This window comes from Eulemur rufifrons, chromosome 8, assembly GCF_041146395.1.
Source record: "Eulemur rufifrons isolate Redbay chromosome 8, OSU_ERuf_1, whole genome shotgun sequence".
In the NCBI taxonomy this organism is placed as follows: domain Eukaryota; kingdom Metazoa; phylum Chordata; class Mammalia; order Primates; family Lemuridae; genus Eulemur; species Eulemur rufifrons.
This window is the reverse complement of record NC_090990.1, coordinates 11,750,550-11,767,125: the sequence shown is the minus strand read 5'-3', so window position 1 is coordinate 11,767,125 and position 16,576 is coordinate 11,750,550. Positions and strand designations below refer to the sequence as shown.

The 16,576-nt window shown below is 60.9% G+C and overlaps 1 protein-coding gene across 1 annotated transcript in view; it reads left to right on the top strand.

The window, feature by feature from the left end:
* Nucleotides 1–16,257, top strand: part of ALDH4A1 (aldehyde dehydrogenase 4 family member A1) — a 30,563-nt gene extending 14,306 nt beyond the window's left edge. Inside the window, exons 4-15 of the mRNA XM_069479417.1 lie at nucleotides 362–409; nucleotides 1,225–1,380; nucleotides 3,996–4,145; nucleotides 4,219–4,293; nucleotides 5,509–5,696; nucleotides 8,056–8,129; nucleotides 10,188–10,384; nucleotides 10,532–10,579; nucleotides 11,441–11,593; nucleotides 12,393–12,514; nucleotides 13,284–13,402; nucleotides 14,857–16,257. Coding sequence (XP_069335518.1) covers nucleotides 362–409; nucleotides 1,225–1,380; nucleotides 3,996–4,145; nucleotides 4,219–4,293; nucleotides 5,509–5,696; nucleotides 8,056–8,129; nucleotides 10,188–10,384; nucleotides 10,532–10,579; nucleotides 11,441–11,593; nucleotides 12,393–12,514; nucleotides 13,284–13,402; nucleotides 14,857–14,969 — 1,443 coding nt within the window. The 3' untranslated portion in view covers nucleotides 14,970–16,257. The remainder of the gene's footprint in view (nucleotides 1–361; nucleotides 410–1,224; nucleotides 1,381–3,995; nucleotides 4,146–4,218; nucleotides 4,294–5,508; nucleotides 5,697–8,055; nucleotides 8,130–10,187; nucleotides 10,385–10,531; nucleotides 10,580–11,440; nucleotides 11,594–12,392; nucleotides 12,515–13,283; nucleotides 13,403–14,856) is intronic.
* Nucleotides 16,258–16,576: the final 319 nt, after the last annotated feature.

Here is a 16,576-nt window from a genome sequence, read left to right as displayed (position 1 = left end):
TGTGCAATCCCCACTTCCCAGATGAGACTTGGGGAGGAAGGGACCTTACGCCAGGCCCCACAGCCAGCAGGTGGCAGAGCTGGGATTCAAACCCGTGTCTGTCTGACCACAAAAGTCCATGCTTTCCTTGAAAGACCCTGTGACTTATGCCTTTCTCCTGGACCACGAACCTTCCAGAACAGGAACCACGCCTCACTCGTCACACAGCGTGTGCTCCGTAACCCTCAGTGTGGGCCGGTGGCTGGAGGCGGCTGGAGACGGCTTCGTGGGCAGGGAGGGAGACAGCGGGTGTGCCCGGGCCCTCCCCACCTGTCCTGGCACCTCTCTCTTGAGCAGTGACCTCACCCTTCTCTTCTTTTAGCCCTTTAACCACGGACACAAGGTGGCCAAGTTCTGTTATGCAGACAAGGTGAGTGAGTCCTGGTGACTTTGGGGCTGGGGTTGCTACCCTGCCCTGCAGCTGCTGATGTGGGCTGGGCGTCAGTCGCCGCTTCCTTCTTTGGCCGTGGGGGGTAGGTCGGGGTTGGGGGGGCGGCTGGCACAGAGGAAGTCCCTGGGCATGTCTTTGACAGGGCCAGGCATGCGGAGGTTAACCTGTGCCAGGTGAGAGCTGCTGGGCCAGGGCCGAGACGTCCCTGGACATGCCGTTGCAGTGGGGCCGACCTTGGCTTGGGGAGGAAGTAGATTCTGGAAGGCTGAGTCAGGGCAGCTGGAGACATTGCAGATGGAAGGCGGGGCGGGGAATTGGCATTGGGGCAGGTCAGCGGGGGGGGGGGGGGGGGTGACCCATGGCCGGGGGTCTAGGAACTGGTGTCTAGGATGCCAGCGCAGGTGTGCATCTCAGACTGTGGTTCTGACCTCAAGAGCTGGAGGCTTTGGACGGTGGGTTCAGGGGCACCAGGTCCTAAGAATAAAGTGTGGCCTTGATTAGACCCTGAGAGAAAGTGGAGCCAGTTTAACAGCTGAGGGACTCGGTGCCCAGGCCTTGGCATGCGGCCAACCTGGCAGGTCTGTTCAGACTGGCAGCAGGACAGGCTCCCAGCTTAGGGGTGGTCCAGCCGGTGATGAGACAAAGTGTCTGCAGCTGTGGGGACGGGGTCTGAGGGCCAAGGGAGCCAGGCATCTTCCCCGGGGACAGGGTGGCCTTCCAGATCTCTCCCTCGCCTGCTTCCCTGGGGCCCTTCCTGCTGCAGGGGGCAGCCCCCAACCTTCCCCTCTCCTTAGGACCTGCTCAACAAAGCCATCGAGGCCGCCTTGGCTGCCAGGAAAGAGTGGGACCTGAAGCCTGTCGCAGACCGAGCCCAGATCTTCCTGAAGGCGGCAGATATGCTGAGTGGGCCGCGCAGGGCTGAGGTCCTCGCCAAGACCATGGTGGGACAGGTGAGGTGCCGGGGGGCCCGGAGGGGGCGGGGTGGGACACAGTTGTGCCCATCCATGTCAGTGGACACCAGCTGAACACCTTCTGGGTGCCACGCCGTGGGAGACCCAGAGATGTCCTCAAGGGACAAGACCTAGGAGTCAGGGCGGATGAACGTAAATTATTAGACAAGGCAGATTGAGCTGAGCCTGTGTGTGCTAGCGTGGAAATGTCCCCTCCCTCTGTCTCCATCCTCGCTCCTAGGCCTTTGTCACTCTGCCTGGCTGGCAGTGCCCTACCCTCCCTGCTGGGGAAAGGTCCCACCACATGTGCAGGAGGTCACTCCTGGCTTGTGAACCACCGAGACCTCTCCATCACCGAGGGCAAGTGGCAAGTCCTGAGCCCCGTACCCAGGGCCGCTCTGTCCACCTCGCCAGCTGCTCTGCCCTTCCCTGCCAGGCCATCCTGCCCATGGCACAGCCCGTTTGGACTTAGCGAGGCTCCCGGGACACTGCGGGTGTCCTCTCTGCCTCTGTCCACAGGGTCCCCTGCCAGGAGTGCTTGCTCTCTTCTCTGCCAGTGAACTCTTACCTCCTGGTCCAGCCCAGATATCACCTCCTCCATGAGGCTTCCCGAAACTTCTCCATCCGAAAGGACTAGACCCGCTACTGGTCTCCCATAGCGTGTTGTTCCTTCGTCAGTTACAGCTCCCATCGCACTGGAGCATGTTGAGTTCCGTATGTGCTCACTGCCCCGTGACAAGCTTTTTGGACATAGCAATCATGGCTTGACACAATGCCTTCAAGGAGTCGTAGCTGGCTCACGCCTGTAATCCTAGCACTCTGGGAGGCCGAGGTGGGAGGATCGCTCGAGGTCAGGAGTTCAACACCAGCCTGAGCAAGAGCGAGACCCCGTCTCTACTAGAAATAGAAAGAAATGATCTGGACAACTAAAGATATACATAGAAGGCCGGGCGCAGTGGCTCATGCCTGTAATCCTAGAATTCTGGGAGGCCAAGACGGGAGGATTGCTTGAGGTCAGGAGTTCGAGACCAGCCTGAGCAAGAGTGAGACCCCATCTCTACTAAAAATAGAAAGAAATGATTTGGACAGCTAAAAATAGATATAGAAAAAAAAAATTAGCCGGGCATGGTGGCGAATGCCTGTTGTCCCAGCTACATGGGAGGCTGAGGCAAGGGGATCGCTTGAGCCCAGGAGTTTGAGGTTGCTGTGAGCTAGGCTAACGCCATGGCACTCTAGCCCGGGCAACAGAGCAAGACTCTGTCTCAAAAAAAGGAAAAAAAAAAAAAAAATATATATATATATGTATATATACATATAAAAAATTAGCCGAGCGTTGTGGCGTGTACCTGTAGTCCCAGCTACTCGGGAGGCTGAGGCAGGAGGATCCCTTGAGCCCAGGAGTTTGAGGTTGCTGTGAGCTGGGCTGACGCCACGGCACTCTAGCCTGGGCAACAGAGTGAGACTCTGTCTCAAAAAAAAAAAAAAAAAAAGGAGTCGTAGCAAGCTCCTGGTGACCGGGTCTTGAGTGGATGCAGGCTGAGCGAGGAGTGGCTGGGGCAGGCAGAGTGTGCTGGGGGCAGGAGCCGAGGGAGAACGGGTTAATTTGGCCATCTCCGGGGACTGCGCCTTCGGGGTGCCAGCCAACCTGGGTTTCTGAAGGGTAAATTACAGAAGCCAAAGCCCAGGCTGCCTTTTGGCCCAGCCGTTGCTCCTGCGGGGTCACCCGTCCCCATGGTGAAGGCCGCTCTGCTGCCCAGGGCTGGTGTGACGGCCCCACACTCTGTCAGCGCCTCCTTTGGTCCCCCTAGCAGCCCCTGGGGGGGTGTCAGGCCCCAAGTGTTCCCAGTGAGCTGCACATGGGCAAGAAGGAAGACTCTCTCTCTCTCTCTCTCTCTCTGAGATCAGATTAGCTTCCTCTTTATTTGGCGTAAGATTCGGGGGCTTCTAGGAGGCGCGGTTCACATCTGAGCTCAGCTTCCTCCGCTCTGCGCCTGCCACCGACCTTGCACGCCAAGGAGGGGCCGCTCTGGGCTGGGAAAGCCCCGTCCTTGCTGCCCGGGGTCCTTTCCCCTCGGCTCACGTTCGGTCAGGAAGAGGGGACAGTTTAAGGGAATTGCAGTCATCAGCCCCGGTCCTTGGCCCAGACAAACCAGCGACCCCGCACTCAATCCCAGGGGAGGGGCTGTCGCGTCCGGCACACAGCGTCTCTGCCCTGGGTGTCCGCGCCCATGTGCCCTGCTGTCTGGAAGGCGCCCATCCTGGATTTGGCCTGAGGATCACGGTCCCAGATCATTCCCCGGTGCCACCGTTCAGAGTTGCTGTGAAACTAGGACAGCGCATCTGAAACGCCCAGCCCGTGCCGGGGGGTCAGTAAACGCCGCAGATCCCGATCCAGCCCAGAGGGCGACAGGCCGACTGCGCGAGGTGGCGGCTCAGGGTCTTGAGACGCGAATCCTTTCCCTCCCCAGCCCCCGGACGGGCCGGGCAGCCCTTTGAAGGTTTCTCCGGCCCTGCGGGGGCCCAGCTCGAGGCTCACTGTGGACACAGGGTCGGATGAGGGAAGAGGCTGGTGGGAGGCTGTCCACTGCCCTGACCCCCGTCCGCCTGCCTTGCAGGGCAAGACGGTGATCCAAGCGGAGGTCGACGCCGCAGCCGAGCTCATCGACTTCTACCGATTCAATGCCAAGTTTGCTATGGAGCTGGAGCGGGAGCAGCCCCTCAGCGTGCCGCCCAGCACCAACAGCGTGGTGTACCGCGGGCTGGAGGTACCCGCAGGGGGCGGGCGGGCGGGGGTGCTGGACCGCGCGGGTTTGGTCTCACCGCCTCCTCCTTCCCCAGGGCTTTGTGGCGGCCATCTCCCCCTTCAACTTCACTGCGATCGGCGGCAACCTGGCGGGGGTGCCGGCCCTGATGGTGAGCTTTGGGCGCAGGTGGGGACAGCGACAGCTAGACATCCTCTTTGTCCCAACAGACAGAGGCCACCCTGAGCCCCTTGGGTCCCAGGCCTGCTCGTGGGGAGAAGCGCAGAAGGTGGAGGCAGCGTGGGGCTGGGGGAGGCCTTGTGGTCAGAGACCCGGGTTGGATCCCAGCTCTGCCCCTCTCTGTCTGGGACACCCCAGCAAAGCCCTGAACTTCTGAGGCGCAGTTTCCTCATTTGCAAAGTGGAAATAATGGGAATCCTCCGTGACGGGTTTGTGAGGATCAAACAGGACACATCTAACAGCAGGCAGGTCTGGCCCAGAGCCAGCTTATTGTTGGTGATGTTTATGGTGACAGTTAGTGCTCACGTTGAGTGCTTACCGCGTATCTGCTATTGCCAAGCACCTAATAGATGATCTCACTCATTCTTCATCAGCTCGGAGAGGGGAGTCGATGGTTATGCCTTTTTGCCACATGACTAAACTGAGACAGAGGTGACTTGCTTGTCAAGGCCGAATGACTAGTAAAAGCCAGGACAGAGGAGGATGCAGACTTAGTCTGTCTCAGGGCCGGTGGTCTTAAAGTCACTGGGCTCCTCCGCCATTATCAGAGTGGAGGTAGCTGTCATGGTATGCGGTCCCAGCCGATGGGGGACACCCAGCCCAGCCCTCAGACAGCCTGGGCAGGAGAGGGTCCACACAGTCGTTGGGAGTCCCGGGCCCCAGATCAGGTGGCTAGCTGCTGACGCCCAGGTGTGGGCTGCGTGCATGCACGGGGATGTCCTCGTGCATCTGTGCACAGACAGACGTGGCACACACCCAGGCGCTGCACGTGCCGTGACCCAGGACACGTGCAGAGAAGGCCCGTGCGCACTTGTCCAGCCACGCCCAGTGAGCACCCAGTGAGTCCGAAGCACCGAGAGCAGACTGCTCGGGGCTGATGGCAGGACCGGTCGGTGCAGGCCTCTGGGGAAAGGGAGCCTTGGCCAGAGCATGGGCCCGACGGGGCTGGGCTGTGGCCTCGTTGGCAAGGGCTTTTGGGGCACAGTGCCAGACACTTGGAGGAGTGGAGTTGGGTAGGGGACATTCTGGTCAACACGGGGGCCTGGTGGTTCAAGGTGAGGGCCGACCCTGCTGTGGGGAGGGGTGGGGTGGGGGTCGGGGGCTGCTGGCCTCAGCCTCATGAGTCTTTGTCACACCTCCCGGGCAGGGCAACGTGGTCCTGTGGAAGCCCAGTGACACCGCCATGCTGGCCAGCTATGCCGTCTACCGGGTCCTCCGGGAGGCGGGCCTGCCCCCGAACATCATCCAGTTTGTGCCAGCTGACGGGCCCACATTTGGGGACACCATCACCAGCTCAGAGCACCTCTGCGGCATCAACTTCACAGGCAGTGTGCCGTAGGTCCCTGGGGGCGCGGTAGGGTGGGGTGGCTACCGGACGTTCACAGACCGGGGCTGCAGACCCAGGGGTCACGCCCTGACTGTACCCACTAACTCGCTGTGTGGCTGTGGGGTAGCCACTTCGCCCCTCTGAGCCCCCATTTCTTCGCCTGCACGACGGGAGTGCTGATCCCTGCCTTGCAGAGCAAGTGTGAGGATTAAACGAATTAACAAACAGGAAAGGGCTTTGCAGCTGGACGGGCGGCCTGCAGATGTTGGGCGATACTGATCTCAGCGCCACCTCTGCCACTGGGAAGGGCACGAGGGCGCACGGAATGGATTGGAGGGGGAGTCAGAAGGGCTTCTTGGAAGAGGTGGCATCTAAGCAGAGGAGTTGGCCAGGCAGAGGGGAGGGGGCAGGGGAAGAGTGTTCTAGGAGAGGGAACAGCACATTCAGGGCCTCGAGGCAAAAGCACATGTGCTCTAGGGTGTGGCGGGGTCCCCTGTGGCTGGGCTGTGAGGTTTGGGGGCCACAGGGCAAGAGGTAAGGGCAAGCGTGGTTTGAGTTGAGGTAGGGGAGGCCGCGGCTGCCCGATCTGCACCACTGACCCGCTCACCGACCGAGCAGGGGTTTGCGGAGCCCTCGCTGGCCTCCGTGCTCACGCGGGGCTCAGTCGTGAGTGAGCAGCAGAGACGAGGTCCTGACTCTCAGGGTGGGGCTGGGGTTTAGTCCAGTGACTGTAAGAGTCTTCTGAGTCTACGAAGGTGTCTGGACTTTATCCTGAAGGTGAGGGGAGCCATGGAAGGTTTTGAGCAGGGAGAGCGGCTGCATCAGAGTTCTGTTTCAGACGGAGATTGCAAATGGTGGCCCTCAGACTGGGCCTGGCAAGTGGCTCTATTTTCTTTGACTCCTAATAGTGCTGGCCCAACCTTGTATAATTGGGGCAATTTCATACAGAAATCCAAATGCTGGCTTCTCTTGGTCACCGGCACTATCTGCCCCGCCCCGACCCCCCAGGGCCTGCATTTCCCGTGGTCCCACTGGCTGGAGGTGGCTGGATGGCCCCTCCAGGCCCCTGCGTGTGTACCGTCTATCTTAGGTGACCGCTCTGTGGCCCGAAGCAGGAGGCTGGCCAGAAGCTGTCACCCTCCAGGGAGGGACAGACAATGGCCCGAGCCGGGGTGGAGAGAGTGGGCTGTGGAGAAGTGGGCGGGCTCCAGTGAGAAGGTGGCAGGAGGCACAGTGGCTGTCACCTGTCCATGGGGTTGGGAGTCGGTGGGCACATCCCAGCTTTGGGCAGAAGGGGAGGGGCTCGCCCAGGTGGACACAGGGAGGCCAGTGGGCCTGGGGCAGACGAATCACGTGTTGGTCACTTGCGGTGCCCGAGGGTCGCCTGGGTGGAGATGTCTGGAGGCAGCCGGGTGTCTGGGCCTGCAGCTCGGGGTCCTTGCAGGTGGCTTTTCCCCTCCTCTGCCAGGCTTCAGGCTCCGCCCCCCTCTGTCCTGCCAAGGTGTGCCGGGTGGCGATGGCAGCGTTAGAATTGCTGAGGAGGGCCGTTTTGCAACAGGCCTGCCCTGCCAGCCGCGGGCCGCGCGGGGCCCTGCCTGTTAGCGGGCGGAGCGGGCCTGGCCCCATTTACCACGCTCTGATGAGCAGCAGCGTAAAGGTAGGAAAGTCATAAATTAGTATTAGCTACTGTGTCGCTGGCTCCCGGGTGATTAGCATTTTTATTGTTTTGTGGCGCTGAGGTTGGTCACACTCAGCCTGGGGAGGAGGAGAGGACCTCCAGGGCGGCAGCTTGGGGCGAGGGCCTGAGCTTCCTCTCCCAGGACCCTCCTGGGTTCGGCCTCTTAGGCCAGGGTGCTGGGCTGGGGGTGCCCCCCGCAGGCCACGGCAGTGTGCGTCCCCATCGGGCACCTGGAGTGTGCTCAGCACGGTCTTAAGCACTTGACTCACATTTGAGCTAATCACAGACAGCCCTGCCAGGTGGGGATGATTCTCTCCAGTTCCCAGATAACGTGCAGAATTTGAGGCTCAGAGAGGTTAAGTAATGAGCCCAAGATCACACAGCCCTGAGTGTCTGAGTTAGGGCTGGACCCAGCACCTCCTGGCTGCAAAGCCTGTACCTTGTCCACACAAGACCCCCCTTTGTTTCCTCCCCGGAGGCCTGGAATGCAGCTGCCACCACCATGTGGCCCCCGCACGACCACTGTGACCCTGCCCACCTCCTGCGGGGCTGCTACCCCGGGCTCTCCTCCCTGGGCTTTTCAGCCCCATCCTTCTGGTAGGGCCTGCTCCCCACGCCCCAGGACCCTTATCCTCCCAGATGCCCGAGCCTGGCTCCCTCATCCCTGCCTTGTCCTCCTCTGGTTCTAGCACCTTCAAACGCCTGTGGAAGCAGGTGGCCCAGAACCTGGACCGGTTCCGCACCTTCCCACGCCTGGCTGGAGGTAAGGGCCCCTCTCCCTGCCCCCTCTTCCCCTGCGGCCCCAGGGACACCTCCACTGGCCATCATGAAAGAGGAGGCGGAGGTGACGCGGCCACAGGTCAGGCGGTGAAGTGTCTCGGGTGCTGGCACTGTCCAGGAGGACTTTCTGCAGTGACGGCAGCATTGCATGTCCGCGCTCTCCAGTACAGCAGCCACGAGCCACACACCATCGGCCACTTGACAAGTGGCCCGTGTGACCGAGGAACTGAATACTTAGTTTTCTTTCTTTCTTTGTTTCTTTTTTTTTTTTAATGACAGTAATGACAGAGTCTCACTCTGTTGCCTGGGCTAGAGTGCCGTGGCATCAGCCTAGCTCACAGCAACCTCAAACTCCTGGGCTCAAGTGATCCTCCTGCCTCAGCCTCCCAAGTAGCTGGGACTACGGGCATGCACCATCATGCCCAGCTAATTTTTTCTATATATATTTTTAGCTGTCCATATAATTTCTTTCTATTTTTAGTAGAGACGAGGTCTCATTCTTGCTCAGGCTGGTCTTGAACTCCTGAGCTCAAACGATCCACCTGCCTTGGCCTCCCAGAGTGCTAGGATTATAGGCGTGAGCCACCACGCTCGGCCCTTAGTTTTCTTTAATTTAAATTAAATTAAATTTCAATAGCCATGTGGGGCTGGTGGCTACTGTGTCATGTCCAAGCAGAGGAGAATATGAGCGCAGAGGCCAGCCGCAAGGTGGGAATGAGCTTGTATTTGAAGAAGTAAAACTAGGCCAGTGTAGATGGAGTAAAGAGGGAAGAGGGTTGGTAGGAGCTGGGGCCGAGAGGTCGACAGGCCAGATCTTGTTGGCATATTAAAATTTTCCCACAAAGAAACTGTTTCACGATCAAGGAAATTTGGCATGTGCTATGTGTGTTAAAGCAAAATGGATTCCTCTGCTGCAGGACTTGTCAGAGCCTTTAATGCTCTAATATACATTGCACATCTTCAAAGGCAAGGTCTTCCATGCAGTGTTTCCCAAACCCACTGGGCCACAGAACCCCATTTTTGCAGAGGCCTCGTGGATCAAGTGCCTTGTGGAACACACTTTGGGAAAGTGCCGAGACTATAGAGGGGAAAGGCCACTGGGGCCACGCAGCATGTTAACAGCAGAGCTGGGGCTGGTGGTTCCTTGTTCTCGTCCCCAGGGCAGAGTGGAGCCCAAGGAGGGGGGTCTGGACCCCAGTCCTGAGTGATGGGAGTGGGGGTGTCAGGGAAGGCGAGCCCTTGCCGCCCCTGCACCCCAGTCCCATGTTTACGAGATAGACAGCGAGCCCTTCCGTGGGGCCACACACGGCCTTCTGCTCTGTCTCCTCCCCACCCCTCCTGAGGGGAAGAGACACGGTTTCCCACTTCCCAACCTACAGCACGTGATGCTGTCTCTCTGTGCCTCAGTTTTCTTGTCTCTAAATTGGGAGTAACAGTGGGAGGTTGCGGTGAGGCCTCAGTCAGACGGAGCACGACCTGCTTTTTCTGGAGTCCGGCCGGAAGTCGGTGCTTTCAGCTGCCGTTAGCTGGTGTTTCCCACAAGTGGGGAAACAGCAGTCGGGAGGGTGAAGTGACCTGCCTGGAAGGGACACTGGAGTGATCCCCAACCCAGGTGGGGAGGGGGGCCCAGCCCTGGCAGTCGAGGAGGGTGGCCTCTTGGGTGTCAGGGGAAGCCTCAAAGAAAGCTGCGCCCACTTCTGGGAAGGGACTGGCTCCTGGGAGCCCTGGGTTCTGGTCCTTCCTCTGCTTTTGTGTTGGGCAGTCTCAGTTTTCTCATCTGTGTGATGGGGGAGTTGGGCCTGATGACCTCTGGTGCCCTTCATCCTTCCCTGGGCCTCAGTTTCCTCGTCTGTGGAGTGGGAGAACAGGCCTGGCTTGTTGGTCTACGGGATGTTGGTCAGTGCTCACCCTGGGCCTCCTGCTCAGGGCTGCTCGGGGCCCGTGCTGGTCACGCCCCAGGGACAGGTGTAGATGGTGCTTTGGGACCTGGCAGCTGGTGAAGCCAGCTTCTCCAGTCATATCCCCACACCTGCCCCTGTAGAATGTGGCGGAAAGAACTTCCACTTCGTGCACCGCTCGGCCGACGTGGACAGCGTGGTGAGCGGGACCCTGCGCTCAGCCTTCGAGTACGGCGGCCAGAAGTGCTCCGCCTGCTCGCGCCTCTACGTGCCCCAGTCGCTGTGGCCGCAGATCAAAGGGCGGCTGCTGGAGGAGCACGGCCGGATCAAAGTGGGGGATGTGAGTGCTGCCGCGGCCCTGAGGGGGGCTGATGGGACTGGGTCCCCGGGAGGCGCCTGTGCCGCTGGGGCTGGGGCGTGCGGGGAGGGGCTCCCTTTGTCTCGGCCTGCGGGGACTCATCTCTGCTGGCGTCTCCCCTGCTTCCAGCCTGCAGAGGATTTTGGGACCTTCTTCTCGGCGGTGATTGATGCCAAGGTACGGCGCAGGAAGCAGGGCGTTCTGGGGGGCCGAGCCCTGCACTGGGAGGGAGAGGGAGGAGGAGATATTCGGGGCCCTGACCCAGGAGCACCCCAGCCCCCTGCTTTGATCACGGCAGCCCGACAGCCGCACGCACAGCCCCAGCTTCGGGAAGGGCAGCATCGTGCCTAACCAGCAAAGAGCTCATCCCCACGCACCCCGCAACCAGGCTCGCAAGCCCCTCATCAGTGCACGTGCGTGTGCACCGGCGGGCCCACGTATGTGCGCGCATAAACCCCAGAACACGTGCACATGTGCATGCATATCCGTGAACACGCTCACTCATGTCTTCCTAAACAAGTCCCCCCGCATGCAGACACATGTATAAGGCATACAGATGCCTTCATGTTTAAACATAAATACACATGGCTGTGCATATGCCTGTCTATACATTATCTATGTGTGTTTATTTATATGTGAATACCCCTGTGCTTCTGCCACATGTACACACACACACACACACACACACACGAGCGTGCATATCTGCCCTTGTCTCTGCCATGGCTCAGCCAGACCCTGGGTTTTTTTTTTTAATTTTTTTTTTTAATGTGTGTACGGATAGGGTCTTGCTATATTGGCCAGGCTGGTCTCGAACTCCTGGTCTCAGGCAATCCTCTTGCCTCCCAAAGTGCTGGGATTACAGGCAGCGTCCACTGCACCCCAGACCCTGGCTTTTGCCTTTGGGGTCCCCCATCTCACCCCCCATTTTAGAAGTAGGGCCTTTCAGGTACAGGTGTTTTGGGGTGAGTGTGTTAGGGGGCTGCTGCTGAGAATGACCTCCCAGCCTGCCTTTGACCCTCTCCTCCCCACCCACCCCAGTCTTTCGGCCGCATCAAGAAGTGGCTGGAGCACGCTCGCTCCTCGCCCAGCCTCAGCGTCCTGGCCGGCGGCAAGTGCGACGACTCCGTGGGCTACTTCGTGGAGCCCTGCATCGTGGAGAGCAAGGACCCGCAGGAGCCCATCATGAAGGAGGTGACTGGGACGGGCAGCCCGGGCTGAGATGAGGACGGTCTCACCTGAGTGCAGCACACCCACGGGGCACTCGCACGGTGTTTTCTTCTCGAGCCATTACCCCATTTCACAGATGAGGAAGGTGGGGCCCTAAAAGGGAACGTCTCAACCTGGAGTGAGCAGAGCCAGGGCTTGAGCTCAGGCCTCCTGACTCCAGATCCAGTGCTCTGTCCTTGACGCTGGCCAGGGTCCTAGCACTTCCACTGCCCACAGTCACCATGGCCACCACAGTGATCGTAACAGCAACAGCTGACATTACGGACTCTCGTGTGGGTGGGCCGTGGCTGGGCACTTGGCGGAGATGAGGTGGGTGTTACTGGTTCCATTTTATTGATGAGAAGCAGAGGCCCCGGAGATCCAGGCACTGGCCCAGGGTGGCAGTATGGGGCGGAGGAAGGGTGCCAGAGAACGAGGTCTTCCCCCAGCCCCTTGGTGGCAGAGGGGACTGTGAACCCTCCTGGAGGAAGGGGTGTCACTGGGTGATTCCCATGCTAGCTGCTTGCCGAAACCTCCCGTTCTCAAGGGCTCGGCCCCTTTGTTCTCCAGGTGTGGGTTTGGCAGGGAGGGCCAGAAAGTTGTTGGGTTTTGCCAGGTTGCAGTGGGGTGGGCAGGGAGCTGGGCACATGGCTGTCCTGGAGGGTCCCAGGAGCAGGCAGCACCTGGCCCCTTGCAGGGACTGGAGGGGGTGGCCAGAGCAGGGATGCTGCGGGTGCTCAGGGCGGCAGCCCGGTGGAGGCCTGACCCCAGGCCTGTCTCCCAGGAGATCTTCGGGCCTGTGCTGACCGTGTACGTCTACCCGGATGACAAGTACAAGGAGACGCTGCAGCTGGTCGACAGCACCACCAGCTACGGCCTCACGGGGGCAGTGTTCGCCCAGGATAAGTGAGTGGCCGGCCGCAGCCCCGAGCGCTGGAGTCCTGCTGTCCTGTCCCTGCCGCTCTCGGCCCGTCCCCACCTCCTGGCTGTGGTTCCGCAGTAATGATGCTGCCCTGCAGCCCCCATCCCCTCCCCGTGCCCCTGACAGGCCCACACCGACAGCGGGTCTTTGTCGCAAACCCAGGTGCCGAGGCCCCACTGGGGACGGCTGAATCTGAGCCCCTGGGGGCGGGGCCCGGGAATCCCGGATCTGATGGGGTCCCACTGAGCGAGGCGGTAGCCCCACACTGCAGAGCTGAAATAAGGCAAGGGCTCACCGCTGGTCTCGCAGAGGCAGGATGGGGACCTGGGTCCCTCCCGTGATGCTAAACCGGAAGCTCTCCCTTTTCCTTGCCCCACGGCACTAGCTGCCGTCCCGAGCCTGTCTCTACGAGAAGGTGGAGTGGGCTTGGAGCCTGGGAGGAAGGGTGGGGGTCTGGCAGTGCCCCCTGCTCCCAAGAGGCAGGAAAATTGGACCAAAAGGGGCCCCACCTCAGGTATGGCCTGACCCTCTGTCCTCACGTGTGACGTGCCAGCCCCTCTCCTGAAGCCCAGAGACTGCAGAGCCTGTCCGAGAGCCCACAGCTGGCAGCTGGCCAGCGCCCCTGTCCCAGGCTGGTCTCGTGCTTAACCTGCAGAGCCAGCGCGGGCTGGAGCAGGGATGCTGGAGGTCGGATCTGGGGCTGGAGGTGGGGACAGGCCGGCTGCTCTCTAACCACCGCCCTGCCTTGAACAGGGAGGTCATCCGGGAGGCCACGAAGATGCTGAGGAACGCTGCCGGCAACTTCTACATCAACGACAAGTCCACTGGCGCGATGGTGGGCCAGCAGCCCTTTGGGGGGTCACGAGCCTCTGGTGAGTGAGTCCTTTGTCCCACCCTTCCCGGAGGGCAGCCATGTTCCTGGTGGGAGACCCTAGACCTTTCCTCTCGAGGGAGTTAAGAGTAACAGGAACCACACTGTTTACTGAGCACTCACCGTGGGCCAAGCCAACATACTATTCCTCTTCCCATTTTACAGAGGGGGAAACTGAGGCACAGAGGACAGTGACTTGCTCGAGGCCACAGGGCTGGGAGGTGGTGGGGTTGTGATTTTGTCTCCAGCACCTGCACTTCCCACCGTCATGCCCAACGTCACATAAGTCCAATGCCTTCCACTTCACAAGGGGAAACTGAGGCTTGGAAGGGGCAACGACTCACCAGAAGTTGTGCTCCTGAGTGGCAGGGCCAGGGCTGAACCCAGGTGTGTGGGGTTCCCTGCACCAACCAATTCTTCAGTTCGTGCGGACACCAACTAGGCGTCCTACAGTTTAACTCGATTCGGCCAGACCTGGGGTCAGCGCAGACCCCACGGGTTACGGACTCAGTCCTGCAGGATGGCCCCCACCTCAGACGCCAACCGCAAGTGGAGGGTCCCCCGCCCACCCACAACTTCTGTCCAACTTGGCTACGAATCGGAGGTTCCACAGGACCCTCCTCAGGCTGCGTAATTTGCTAGGACGGTCCACGGAACCCAGGGCAATTTTACTTATCCTTACGGATTTGGTACGGGGGACATCTCGAAGGGAACAGACGAGCCGCCAGGTGAAGAGATACGCAGGGCAAGGTCTAGAAGAGTCCCAAGCACGGGAGCTTCTGTACCCTTGGAGTTTGGGGTGCCACCCTCCTGGCACGTGCACATGTCACTGACGGGGAAGCTCTCCAAACCCTGTCCTTTTGGGGTTTATGGCGGCCTCATTACCCCAGCGTGGCTGATGGCATCACTGGCCGTCGGTGATCAGCTCAACCTCCAGCCCGTCTCCCCGCCTGGGGCTGAGAGTTCCAACCTCCGACGACAGGGTTGGTTCCTCTGCCAGCCAGCCCCGTCCTGAAACAGCCACCGCATTGGCATAGACTCGGGTGTGGTTGGAAGGGGCTTCTCCTGAGCAGCAGAAGACGCCCCTCACCCCACCGCTCAGGAAACCCCGAGAGCGTTAGGAGCTCTGGCTGGGAACCAGGGCCGAGGACCAGGTGTGCGTTTCTTAGGCATCCCCGCGTCACGCAGGTCTCCGACCCCGTCCGGCGCCTTACCCGGGTGGCACCTGCCTCCCAGGCACCCTTGCCGGGGGGCGCCCCAGCTGCCCAGCCCCCCTCACCCAGCAGCCCGGGGGCAGATCTCCTGTCCGTCCCTCCGACTCTAACGTGCGCCCACGCGGGCACCTCTGTGGGGCAGGCCCGCTGCTCGCGCCCTGTCCATTCCTCCAGCACCGCCCCTGCCTCCTGCCCGACTGTTGTGTCTCCCGAGAGGAAACCAGGGCTGTCTTTTCCACAGGAACCAATGACAAGCCAGGGGGCCGGCACTACATCCTGCGCTGGACGTCGCCCCAGGTCATCAAGGAGACCCACGAGCCCCTGGGGGACTGGCGCTACTCGTACATGCAGTGAGCCCCGCGGTGCCTCCCCCGTCCAGCCGTCCGTCCGCCCAGATGACTGACCTCACCCCGCTGCCCCAGCCCCTGCCCCATTCCTCACGATGGCCCCCTCTCTAGAGCCAGGCTCGACCCCCTGCCCCCACTGTCCTGTGTTCTGGCCTGTGCCGCCCCTCGGTGTCAGATGCCCGCGCTCTGGTTTGAGATCATGTTGGGGAGGACGGGGCTACTACCCCTTATCCCATTGGTCAGTCTAGAACTTCCACCTGGGGGCTGTGACCTTGTGGCCTGGCGGGCTCTCCCTCTCCCCTCCGCTGGGGCCCTGTGGCCCAGGGACCGGGGGGTGGAGACCGAGCAGCCCTTGGGATCCTTTGGGGAAAAGGAGGCAGCGCCGGGCCCCTTGGCAAACCTCACCACTCACAGAGGCTCCTGGCCTTGGCCCCGGCTCCTCCAGGTGTCCAGGGAGAAGTGTGACCCAGGGTGGCCCCCAGGACACAGGCAGCACCTTACCTGTGCCCAACCATCCGCCTTAGCAGGTACCTGTGCCCAGCCGTGTGCCTTAGACACCTACACGCCTTTCTCCAGGGTGAATGCGTTCACCTGGGGCCACACGATTCCTGGCCTGCTCCACGTGGCAGGGGCCGGGGGGTTCTGGAGGTCGCCTGTCACGGGGTGGGATGAGGGGTCCTTCCTGTTTGGGCTGGGATTTTGGAAAACCTTGGTGGGCTTGCCCTTAGCTCCTCTGGTCCTGCCTCTAGAGACGTCCACTCCTGGGGCCCGTCTCAGGGCCTGAGGTTTCCCTGCAGGGACTCAGGTCCCCGCTGGGCCGTGGGGAGACAGGCCCAGGCCGACGGGGCCCCGCCCGCCTCCCAGCCCCCGAGACCAAGCCGTGGGTTCCCGTCTGCCTGGGCCGAGGCCGTTGGCTATAGACTTGTCCCTCCTTAGCATGTCAGGGGCCCTGCGTGGACTGGCCCCTCAGTGGCCCGTTCTTTGACTCCGCCAGTCCGTGGCCGTGACTTCTCCTGCAGACTCCTGGCTGCATTCTGGGAGTCAGGGATCTGCAAGGCGTGACTTTCAGGGATGGCTGTTAGGGGACTGTGGAAGTGCTGGGGCCTCCTCAAGGACAGCTGGACGGGGCCTCCATGGACCTGGTGTGGCTGTTCCCCAAGTGCCACCGTTTCACACCATGGCCCGTGGTTGGGGGCGGGTGCCCGTGCTGCCCCGGCCAGGTGTGGGTTCTGCACTGAGGTGGCAGCGGGATTCACCCTGATGCCAGCCAATAAAATCCCTGCTACTTGGTCAAACAGTCGGTGGTCTTTCTGGTGGGGGCGGTGGGGGACAGCTGATGTCGTCTGTCTGTTGGCATTGCCCGTGCGTTGTTAGGTAGCGGGGTACGGCACCCTCAACATGATGGAAGGACGGGTGGGCACTGATGTTTGGGATCCCTGCTGGAGGCGGCAGGAGCTCTGGAGCCAGATGGGCTGGGTTCAAACCCTGGCGCACTGCCTCAGCCGGGTGATCTCCAAAACGTTATACAACCTCTCTGACCTTCTGTCTCTTCATCTGTAAAATAGGGATAGTCTCCACCCCACCCCCCACCCCACCCCCCGCCGCCGCCGCCAC